The sequence below is a fragment of the Muscardinus avellanarius genome, assembly GCF_963383645.1.
Source record: "Muscardinus avellanarius genome assembly, chromosome: 13".
NCBI lineage: Eukaryota > Metazoa > Chordata > Mammalia > Rodentia > Gliridae > Muscardinus > Muscardinus avellanarius.
This window is the reverse complement of record NC_137799.1, coordinates 36,475,151-36,487,608: the sequence shown is the minus strand read 5'-3', so window position 1 is coordinate 36,487,608 and position 12,458 is coordinate 36,475,151. Positions and strand designations below refer to the sequence as shown.

Genomic DNA, 12,458 nt, shown 5'->3' with positions numbered 1-12,458 from the left:
ATGGTGCTTCATAGGTGCGTGTTGAATGAATATTGAACGGACTTGCCAAGCTAACTTCCCAGAAGCCTTCATCTGGTTTCATAACTATGTGGCTTGAAAACCACCCGTGGCTCTCAGTTCTATGGGGATACATTGCAAATGCTTTCTAGCATCCTTCCCTCTTTGCCCCTTCCTGCTCAGAGCCGGCCTCTCTGTAGCCTCCACTGACTCACAGCCTCCGGGAACTTACCACACCTAACGCCAACCACGCCTTGGCCAGGGACTTGTCTAGGCCAAGGCCTCAAAAGTTTAAGAACCAAGCTCTAAGTACCTGGCACCGGGGTGGGTGTGCCCAGAGCCCAGGCAAAGTGTGGTTTACAGGAAGGGAGGATCTAGCACCAAAGGCCGGCCTGAGGGTGCACACCACAAAGAAATTCCCAATGACCTAGATGAAAAGACAGCTCATCTGAGCTTATTTTCTCTTAAAGAAATGAAAGCAGACATATTCTGAAAGTAATAGCAAAGGAGAGAAAATGATTAAGGGAGCTAACTAGGTCAGTTGTTTCAAATTGAAGGTAGGGCCCTTTTGGATTGTAAAATTAGTTCAGTGTCATGACCTGCACTTAAAAAATGAAACATAAAATATTAGAGTGCACTTGGTGAATCATATATATATATATAAATCATATGTATATAAAATGTGAATCATACACACACACACACACACACACACACATACATATACATATATATAAAATGTACTGAGCCGTAACAGAAAATGCATTTCTTACAGTGGTCCTGGTCAGCAGTTCCACAGGCTCTCCTGCCCTGGGAAGGCCTTTACTAAAGGGCAGCGGTAGTGTGGTCAGAGGAGAGGGCGTGAAGGTCTGCAGACCTGTGTTGAAGACCTGACTTCTATATTATCTCTATGTGTGACACATACATCTAGCAATATGGTGGACAAATTAATTTGAAAAATCCTCATCCCACAAATACTTAGATGCTGGATAGATACAAAACATAGTTTTAGAATACTGAGCTCACATCCAAAAAAAAAAAAAAAAAAAAAAGGAAGGGAAATCCCCAGGGACTACACATGAAAAAGGACATGAAACTCCAGTGAGAATAAAAAGGAAGACAGATGCACACATTCGATTACTGTTCGGCTAACATTCCCGGCCTCTCGGTACCTCGATGGGAGCACAGTACCTCCTCCTCTTCCCGTTTGCTACCGTTCACCAGTGGGATCATCTGTTCCTGAGTCATCTCATTACTAGTTCAGTCTCTTTACTATTTGCTAGGTATATTCATATTTCCTGTCTCTCCTTGAGTCTGTTCCATAACTCGTGTCTTTCTAGGAATCCACTTCATCTAAGTTAGGAAATTTGTTGGCATGGAGCTATTCACAGCACTCCCTTATAGTTCCTTTTCTTTCTGTAAAGTCAGTAGTAATGCCTCCGCTCTTGTCCCTGACTAGTACATTGAATTTTCTTCCTTTTCTTGGTCCATCTAGTTAAAGGTTTATCAATTTCATCGATTTATTCAAAGAAAAGCCATTTGATCTGAAAGAGTCTAAAAATTTAGGTTTTCGGTATAGTTGGGTCCAGAATAAGAAAAAAAAAAGAAACTATACTTTTTCAAATTGGTAAAAGGAAGAACTCAGTTAAATTAAGAGCAGAAATAAAATTAAAATTCAGCACTCTTGCCGGGCGTGGTGGCGCACGCTTGTAATCCCCGCGCTTGGGAGGCGGAGACAGGAGGATCGCGCAGGTTCGAAGCCAGCCGCGCTGGCGTAAGAGACCCTGTTTCAAAAATATAAAATAGGTCTGGGAGCGTAGCCCGGAGGTAGAAGGGCTTCCAGGAACCCCAGTACCACCAAAAAAAAAAAAAAAAAAAAAAAAAAAAATTCAGCACTCTTAATACCTGACCTTGAAATCTGGCCTCTAACTCCTTTTGCTCTGTATTAACTACATCCTATTATAAAGGGTCCTTGACCCCTTGGGCTGGTCACCTCCGCTTCATAGTCCTTACATTCCTCATCTAAAAATAAAGGGATGAAGCTGGGCGTGGTGGCGCACACTTGTAATCCCAGCATTCGGGAGGCTGAGACAGGAGGATCACGGTTCAGCGGCCAGCCTCAGCTACTTAGTGAGGCCCTCCGCAACTCAGTGAGACCCTGTTTCAAAAATAAAGAATAAAAAATAGGATTGGGGGTATAGCTCAGAGGTAGAATGATCCTGAGTTGCACTCCCAGTACTGCAAAAATAAATAAATAAATAAATAAATAAATAATAAAAATAAAGGGATGGTGGGCATTCAATAAAAAAAATAACACTGACTATTATGGGTATTGTTATTCACTGAGCATTACTTTGTGCTGGGCCCAGAACTGAGTCCTGTTACACGGATTTCACAAACTGCCAGCCACTGAACATTAGAGGGGACCTCGGGTCACATCCTATTCCCAGAGGCACTGGCTGGGTGGAGTGACTCACTGCTGCCCACACTTCCCCTTGCCCAGCAACCCCAAGTACACGTCTTCCAAGGGGAGGGAGCTCTCTACCTCTGACAGTCCACATGGCCATCACTTTGCTAACCCGCTGTTCTTGGTGTCACAAGTTTATCATCTTTCTTGGGGCAATTCACAGACCATGCCCTGTGCAGGGCTAGCTCCATTCTGAAAGGCCTGGTGAGCAAAAGGGTGATGGTCATGTGACTTGCTCTAGAGGGGCAACACTGGGCATCTTCTCTGAGCCTTGGTTTCCTCATCTGCAGCAGGGATGATGAGCATACCCACAACAAACACTGGCTGGGCCGTCCCAGGGGCCACGCTCTAAGCTACGACAGCATAAGGCATCATTTCTCACCAGCCAGATAAGTACGTGCTATCATCAGCCCCGCTGGGCAGAGAGCAGAATCGAGATTTGGAGAGGCTAAGTAACCAAAACCACAGAGCTGATAATTGGTGGGCTGAACATCAGACCTGGACGTCTAGCTCGCTGACTCGAGACCTTAACCGCATAATGACATTACTTCATAGTTTGTCCAGAAAATTCAATGACAGTGTAAAGTATCCTGCACAGCGCTCAGGCAGCTCCCACACCCCTCCTGAGTATGACCTGCACCCACGGCGGCACCACCCGCAGCTCCAAGACCTGCCAGGGCGGAGGGTGCAGGACCCGAGGGCAGCTCAGGTCTTGGCACACACTGCCTGGGGCTCTCGGCCACCCAGGGCCCTTCCATTGCCACACACCTTCTATGGCGATCGCAAGTCACAGGAGGAAGTGACTGAGATGCTCTGAAACTTCCTTCCCTTCTCCTTCTCTGCACTTCTGCTTCTGTGGCTTCCATCAGCGCCCAGCCCACTCGATCCTGGTGAGCCTGTGCTGTGGGCATGCTGGCTGGAGGCAGGCCTGGGTCCCCAACGTGTTCCAACACACCCAGTTTCTCTCTGCTTCTCCTGAAGGGTGGCCCCCTGCTGTAAGTCCTGCTTGTCACTCACCTTGGGGGGCTTAATCATGCTCCCCACCCCCATGGCACTCTCTCCAGCTCAGCTCTCTCTCCCGGGATCCAGGCCCCTCCATCCAAATGCCTGTGGGGTGGCTTTACCTCCAGCCAGCCTGAAGGACACTCATATCTTTTCTCTAAAACCGGTTTCTCTCTTAGGAAGGGCACAGCCTCCTTCATAGTCAATGGGATCCCTAAAGCCAGTTGATAACTGAGCCAAGTCTCTCAGAGCCGGGAGCCCCTAACCCAAGCTCGGTGAGCCGTCTATCCTGCTTTCTAAGGTCCCAGTTACTCCACAGATAGAGAAAATAAAACAGGCAGGCAGGATCAGTATCTGGCATAGTTTGCATTCCTGAAGCTTTCCATTCCTTCAACTAGAGCGGCCTTCAACAACTGTCAACAGCGCAGCTGCTGCCGGCTTCAGGACAGACCTGTGACTGCGGTTTGCAGGCATCCTCTGCTTAGTCCCACGCCAGCCTTATAAGGCAAGCACTGTGGTGTTTACCTTTACTCACAAGGCCAGTGAAGCATGGAGGACGTGAACAAGTCGTCAAGGGCAACGCAGCCCATGACTGACCAGCCAGGATCCAAACCCCGGCAGGTTGGCTTCAAAGCATGAAGCCTGACAATGGGAAAGGGCACACACACACACACACACACACACACACACACACACACACACACATATCCTTTTTCACATATATGCACATATATGAAAAAGGTAATTCACATATGATTGACACCTAATAAACTGCACACGTTTAAGGAGGATAATTTGATGTGTTTGACAAATGTCGACATCTGTGAAACCATTACATTACATTCAATATCTCAGCCAGGTTCAGTGGTGCGCGTGTGTCATCCCTGCACGTGGGAGGCTAAGGTGGGAGGATGCAAAGTTAGAGGCCAGCCTGAGCAACGGGATGAGACTCCGACTCAAAGCAAAATAAAAAGGGGCTGGGGATATAGCTCAGTGGTAGAGTGCCCCTGGGTTCTCCAGTACCGCAACAAAAGAAAACAAATCTCAGTTATGCATATGTGTATATAGAGGAAAGATATATATCAACTTCCAAGGATGTTCAGTACCCAGATGATAGGATTGTAGGGGGCTTTCAATTTATTTCTTTTCAGAGGTGCCTGACTTCCTACAATAAACATGTACTACTTTCCTGATCAGAACAATGAACATAGGATTTTAAATGACGTGATGAATTGACCCTCTCCTGCCCCACTCCCTGCCGCACCAGGCCAGCTCCACAGAAAGGGGCTGCTGGAGGCCTGGCCAGGCCCTTGGTCCCACTGGCACTTACTGTATTTCAGTTCCCAGGTGCTTGAGGGAGATGTTCTGAAGGGCCAGGGGCATGGCAGGCACTGGCTGCAAGGCTGCCGCCGCACCCACGAGCCCAGTGGGCGTTTTCACAGGGCACAGGAACTCCTCCGGGGCCACCTCCTCTTGCCCTGGGGAGCCAAGCACAGGGAAATCAATCACTAGGAGCTGTGAGGAAAGGCCCAGGGGTAAAGTTCAGCCCTCACTGCAGCAGGCAGGGTCTGTACAGCACAGGCCAGCAAGTCTGCACTGTCAGTTAAAAGGAGTGCGTTCTGCAGCCAGAAAAATGGCATGATTTGCCAGCGAAGCCCTCCTGGAAACCCTTTACAAATATGCACACCTGCAGACAATTCTATATCTGAGAATCTATCCTAAAGAATACTGTACTCCTACAATCCCAGCTACTTGGGAGGCCGAGGCAGGATTGCAAGTTCCAGGCCAGCTCGGCAACTTAGTAAGACCCTGTCTAAAAATAAAACAAAAAAGAGGCTGGGGATTAGCTCAGCAATGGCGTGCTTGACTAACATGTGTGAAGCCCTGGGTTCACCGCCACCCAGTACCATAAACAAAGAATGTAAAAAAAAATCTGGGAACAGGTTAGGTAAATCATCATGCCTTCAACCACTTAAAATTATGTCCATAAACTATGCTCAGAACACATGGAAGATGCATGGATATAATATTACATAGAAGGCAGATAAAAATTGAAGTTACAACTGAGCACAGTGGCACATACCTATAATCTCAGTACTTGGGAGTGTGAGACGGGAGGATTGCAGGTTTGAGGTTGGATGTGAGGAGGCTATGGAGTGCTGGTACACGCTTGTAATCCCAGTACTCAGGAGGCTGAGACAGGAGGATCACAGGCAGTCTCAGCAACTTAGTGATACCCCGTTCCAAATAAAAAATAAAATAGGACTGGGGGTATAGCTCAGAAGTAAAATGATCCTGGGTGCAAACACCAGGACCCCCCTCCACACACAAAAGTGAGCAGGTTACTTATTAAATTTTACTGTTTTCTTTTCCCCAAAATTTTTATAGTAAACATGGCTCACTTTTATAAAATGAAAATGGATTCTTCAAAAATAGATGTTTATAAATAAAATTTAAAACACAGGGAAATGCTATGGTCACAACACTAAGTACCAATAAGCAAAGTAGTACATTTTATATTATCGTATGATCCAAAATACATTTATATAAATAGGGACAGGAGGTCATAACATAATGTTAACACTGGCTGTCTCTATGTGATAGAATTATAGGTGTTTTTTCTTTTGCTTTTCTGTCTTCCAAATGTTCTTCCTTAACAAAGATTCTTCTATAGTGAAGGACTTCAAAATGTTTAATGTTAAGAAAATTTTCCAGGCTAAGGAAACACTGACACATAAGAGAGAGGAAGGTGGCATATTTAGAAGTTCATTTGGCTGGGCGTGGTGGCGCACGCTTGTAATCCCCGCGCTTGGGAGGCAGAGACAGGAGGATCGCGCAGGTTCGAAGCCAGCCGCGCGCGCTGGCTTAGGAGACCCTGTTTCCAAATAAAAATGTAAAAATAGGTCTGGGAGTGCAGCCCGGAGGTAGAAGGGCTTCCAGGAACCTCAGGACCACCACCAAAAAAAAAAAGAAGTTCATTTGAAGTATTATTACTTGCTGGCATGAAATGAGCTTGACCAATCATGGCACCTGGGTTGGAAATCACTTTTTTGAAAAAACAGAATAGGTACTCTCTACCTTGTCTCTTTCAGAGTTAAAGTACATGAAAATGTACTTTAGAAAAGGGAAAAGCCTTATAATATGAACTCTAATCTTTCAAAGTAATCCTTTGAGCTGATTGGGAAGTAAACTAAGATTTTATAATTTATCAATGTTTTAACCACTTTCTTCTTTCTCATTCAGAGCACACACACAAAAATGACAGTTTTTCTAAGATTTTAACACCTTGGCAAGTGCTACCCTACCTCCTTACAGCTTCCAGCAATTTACAAAGGCGGAAAGGGCAGCTCCGATTGCAGGAGTTTCATGGCCCGTCGCAAAGCAGCAGGTGACAGTCATGGACTCAAATGCAGCGTCTTATTTTTGTTTTGTCTTCCAGACCATAGGGCTTATCAGAGCAACTTTTATTTCTAATATATCTTTACTGGTTACATTATAACTATACCTTGTAGTGAGGTTCAAAATGATACAAATATATCCATGCACAGCACTTGATGTATCTCTTTCTTTCTTTTCCTTTTTCCTTTTTGTTTGGTGGTACTGGGGGTGGAACCCAGGGGCTTTTCTACCTCCGGGCTATACACCCAGACCTATTTTATATTTTATTTGGAAACAGGGTCTCACTAAGTTGCTGAGAGCCTCACTGAGTAGCTGAGGCTGGCTTCGAACCTGTGCGATCCTCCTGTCTCAGCCTCCCAAACGCGGGGATTACAAGCGTGCGCCACCACGCCCAGCACTAGATGTATTTCTAACAAGCAGACTGGTCCTAGATGGGAGCGGCTGTCCAGAAGACCCCAGCTAGTGCCACACAGGACGGCCATGCCACAGCTGAAATTAGCATTTCCCAAGCGAGACAGAATGGATGACCGGAGGCCCTGGCCCCTCTCCAGGGAGAAACGTACTTGCTGAGGTGACCACACAATGCTCAGTAGCATTAATTTCTAATTCTCCTTTAGGGGCTGTCCCAACACTAGTGGGAAGAAATTATTGTCAAGATGAAAAGGAGCCTGGCCCAGGAGGTCACTGCTTCCCTGGACAGATGGCCGAGTGCCTCAGATTTGGGAGAGGGCAAGTGAGTTTGCAGACTAGAGTTTGAATTTTAGTGTGGGTATTTCCTTACTAGCGGGTCTCAGTTTCTTTTTCTGTAAAGCGGGACTAACACCCATAAGATGTTGTAAGGATTAAAGAAGTTGATACATGTCAATTGTTAGAGCAGCAGCAAGAAATAGTGTACATACATTTTTATAATGATAGACATTTTATAGAAGTCCTCTGGCCGGCTGTGATGGCGCACGCTTGTAATCCCAGCATTTGGGAGGCTGAGACAGAAGGATCGCAGTTCGCAGACAGCCTCAGTTACTTAGTGAGGCCCTTTGCAACTCAGTGAGACCCTGTTTCAAAAAATAAAGAATAAAAAATAGGGCTGGGGGTGTAGCTGGGAGGTACAGTGCTCCTGGGTTCCATCCCCAGTACCACAAAAAAATAAAATAAAAAATAAAAGTCCTTTGTATATCATCGCTTACCTTGGCGATATCTAATTTTTATATCTGTGGGCTTCCCCTCTCGTCTTTCTTGGCTCTGTGGAGACCACTGTTTATATGAAGTATAAAATAAAGCTGTAAATGCTAAAAGCTGCAGATGGCTCAAGAGCAGTGCTAGTTTTTAAAGACAGAGCCTCTGTGATTCAAAGTCAGATGTGGGTCAGGAGGTTTCACTGACCTGAAAACAGTCTCTGCTTCCTCAGGAAGGGTGGAGGCTACAGGGGTGGGGCAGCCTGCCCTAGACAGCTAATCCGGGGTTTGCCGGCTTGCCCAAGACTTCAGAAATGTCTTTCTGGGAGGGGAGGCCAGGCTGGGGAAGGTTTTTACTCAGGCCCTGGGTCCAGGAAGGGATAGGCTTGCTTTGAGACAGGGAAAGGCTTCAAGGAGGTGATGCTCAATTTCTGCTTCTTGAGTTCCATGCCAGCATCCCCTTGGGAGGCCAATGTCCTGGTCACCATGGCAACCACATCCCCTTCCCCCATGTCCCCAGCAGGGCTGGCCCCTGAGTAGGCTCAGCCACGTGTGCTGAAACAAAGCCACAGAAGTGAAGAACTTGGACCAGGTTTATCAAAGAAGAGGCCTGTGGGATCCCAGAGCCATGCTTTGACATTCTAGTCTCTCAAGTTTCAGTTCAGGACACAGGAAGGATTTCTCCTTACTTCTAGCCTGAGGCTGGCCTTCAGCAACTGTGTCAACTCAGCCTGCAGTTTTCTGCAGAGTGGGAGTCCTCTAGACTCTTGGCAGAGGGGCAGTGGGGGCCAGAGTACAAGTACAGATGCAGAGAAACCCTTTAAGAGGCTGCCCAAAGGAATGACTGATGATTATTAGTAACAATGGAAGGAGCATTTATTTTAACAGTAATAGCATATGTGTGTGCGTGTCCTATTACGTACATATGCTATTGCATATGTGCATGTGTTAGCACATACACATGTACAGACATACATATGTACATATAATAATATTAGGAGAGTTCCCATAAACTGAGCACTTACTATGTGTCTGACACTATACCATGAGCTCTATGTTCCTTTGCTCACTGAATCATGAAGTTCAAAGTTCATTCACATTCACTCTATCCAATGTTCCAGGCAGGGCACCAAGGCCTGGGCACAAAGAAATGGCCCCTGACAAGAACACTGGTAACCAGAACTTTAATTGACGATGCCCCCTTAATAAAGGTTGGAGAAATTATTGGGGGTCCATACACCAGTTGGCGAAGTCCCAGAATGCGTCCAAGAGGAGACTGACAAGATGAGGGGGTGGCACTGGAACTTTGCCTTGGAGAATAAGCAGGAATTTGCCAAGCAAAGAGGAGGGAGAGCAGAGCCTCGTCTGGTGCTGCAGTGTGGACACAAGGTGGGCACTGGGGGGTGGGCAGAATGTGATCAGGAGGGACAAGCCCTGGAGCCATGCAGGGAACCAGTCTAGGTGGTGGGCTGGGGTTTCCTTTCAGAAAGCTCACTCAGGCTGCAGCGAGGGGACAGGTTCAGGCACAGGCCTGGATGTGGGGACATTGGAGGATGCTGCTTTCACATCCACAGATGAAGTGTGCCCTGGCAATGGCAGTGAGGTCGGCCTGGGGCTGACGTGTGAGTCAGAGAGCCACTTGGGACTGGCCAGCTGGGACTGAGGAAGAGTAGAAGGCAAAGTGATGGAGCAGCTGGGTACAGGGGCTCTAGCAAGGGAAGGGAAGCTGGAACTGAGGGAGGAAGAGGGTCAAGGGCAGATGCATTGTTTTAGATCTGCAGAGCATCCAGGAACAGAAGTCTAGGAGGCGCTGGGGCACAAGTCCTGCCCTTGCGTATTTGGCCTCCTGGTCTACTGAAGATGTAGAATTCTTCCTTCTTCCCCCCCCCCTTTCTTTTTGTACTGAGGATTGAACCCTGGGACATTCTACCTCTGAGTTAAACCCTCAGCCTTTTAATTTTTTTATTCGAAACAGGATATCATTAAGTTGCTGAGGCTGGCTTTGAACCTGCGATCCTCCTGTCTCAGGCTCCCAAGAACCGGGATTACAAATATGTGCTACCACACCTACGAGGAGGCAGCATTTCAGACCCCTGTGTCTCTGCACGGGGATCTGATCTTCCATGCCAGGGACAGCTGCGGGGTGGTGGGGCGTGATCTCCCAGGCTCCTCCATGTTAGGAAAGCCTAGGACTTGGGATCCAGAAACTTATTTGTGGGTCACAGGGGGGCAAAAGTTTCTGTCTTCTGGAAAAAACAGGGATAAAATCATTGATTTATTCAATTCACAATACACAAGCATTTGTGTTCAGGGTGACACCGTATTCTCTCATGCGCCCTCCTCTTGGCAGCTCTGTGCAAGGTCCATTTCTTGATCCCAGCCCGTAACTGTCATCGTAACAGTAACTAACGTTTATTGGGTTCTGACAATGTGCAGGCATTGTTCTGACCCTTTCAGGCGTGTGCATTCATAATAGCCCAAGGAAGTAGGTAGAATTTATTAATCTCATTTTACAGGGAAAGAAACTGAAGTTCAGGTAGCTTTAGCAACTTGCCTGAAACCACACAGGCTTAGGATGTGAATCCAGACGGCCTGCCTCAGAGCCCACATCCCTGCCCCAGCTAAGTCACATCCTGGCGCTCTGCTTCCTTCACAGAGGGTTCCTCCCACTCACTCCCCGCGGCAGAGCAAAGGGCCACCAAAGCCTTGGGGGTGCGGCAGCAGGTCAGCCCGTCAGGTACCTAGCTCGAGGTGCAGGGCGGGCCCGTTCCCAGCCTGGCTGGCTTCAGGGGCAGCGGGAGGTGCAGGCGGGCTGTTGTGGAACTCCCAGCGCTTCATCTGCAGCTGCTGCAGCCAGTACAGCATCACTTGCTTGGTGGCGGCCTGAGAAGCACAAGGATTAGTCGGCAAGGCCCTCTGCCTGCAGCGTGGCCCTGGGTGTGGGATGTGGGGAAGGTCAGGGAGGCTTAGGAGATCTCTCCTTCCCGGAAAAAGCAATGGGTTGGTACCTGCCCCTGGGATACCACATGCTCTGTGCATGGGTCAGGCGCTGGGCCTCAGTTTCCTCATTTGTGCTAGGGTGACACTTCACACAGTGGCTATAAGGATAAAGGAAGATAAGGGACAGAGTGCCCTGCACTGTACCCGGCACACGGCAAGTGCTTGGAGTGTGCTCAACGGATAGAGGAACAGAGGTTCTGCAAGAGAGGGAAAGAGCGCTGGAATGCTGACTTTGGGTGGGTGATGATGCCACCACTCTCTTCTTGTGTGACATCTCCAAGTCTTAGCTATCTTTTTGGGGAATTGGGGGTAACCCTTTACTGCTGTGGGGCTGGATGCACTGAAATTATGGATATGAATGGGGACTGGAAAGCCACATGCATACTATCACAACACGGTGGCACATGGGCTCCAGCACTCCAAATAAGTTATGGTTGACGATGCTCGCTAACCAGCACTGGGTGGCCCAAACACCCACTTTCACATCCATTCTCTCGCTGCATCCTCCACGGGGAGGCGAGGCAGAAGCCATCAGCCCACATTACGGATCAGCCCGCACTACACCAAGACTCTGAAGTGGCTCAGGCATGTGGTGGGCAGAACTGGTCCCAGAACCCTGGTCTCCCATTTCTAGACCACAACTTTGCAATAATTTATGGCCAGGAGATTTGTGACTTACATAAAGAAGTCATGGGATTTGCTGAAGTGGGCGCAGAGGAGTAGGTGGAGAGCTTCGCAGGGCTGCCCACAGTCAAGGCCACAGGAGAATAGTAGCAGGCTACATGGCAACCAGGAAGAGCTCTCCCGAAAGGGGCCACAGATGAGGTGGGGCTCTATAAAAGAGGCCCTTTGTGCAAGTATCAAGAAGATCAGATTGAGCCGGGCATGGTGGTGCACGCTTGTAATCCCAGTACTTGGGAGGCTGAGACAGGAGGATCGGGTTCACGGCCAGCCTCAGCTACTTAGTGAGGCTCTCTGCAACTTAGTGAGACCCTGTTTCAAAATAAAAAGAATAAAAAATAGTTCTAGGGGTGTAGCTTGGGAGGTAGAATGTCCCCGGGTTCAATCTCCAGTACTGCAAACAAAAACAAAAACAAAAACAAAAACAAAAACAAAAACAGATCAGATTGAACGATGCACATCAATCTTCTGTTCCCATCTTCCCATATTGTTGTTCCTGAGGGACAACATGGCTTCAGGGACTTCATGGCTTAACTATGACCTTAATGCAGATGAGCTCTAGTCAAATCCAACTACCCTGTTTTGTTACATAATTCATTTGACATGAGTATACTACATGTGTCTAGGACTGTGCAATGCACTGGAAGATACGATGATGAGCCAACACACATGGCACATGGTCTCTGTTCTCTCAGATCTTCAATCTACTTCAAAAAACATATATGTGGATGTCCTACAGG

The 12,458-nt window shown here is 47.6% G+C and overlaps 1 protein-coding gene across 1 annotated transcript in view; it reads right to left on the bottom strand.

The window, feature by feature from the left end:
* The window catches only part of TBC1D2 (TBC1 domain family member 2), a gene marked incomplete at both ends in the record, with an annotated part of 50,038 nt that overhangs the window by 32,592 nt on the left and 4,988 nt on the right, over positions 1 to 12,458 (bottom strand). Inside the window, 2 exons of the mRNA XM_080709167.1 lie at positions 4,797 to 4,944; positions 10,779 to 10,920. Coding sequence (XP_080565293.1) covers positions 4,797 to 4,944; positions 10,779 to 10,920 — 290 coding nt within the window. The remainder of the gene's footprint in view (positions 1 to 4,796; positions 4,945 to 10,778; positions 10,921 to 12,458) is intronic.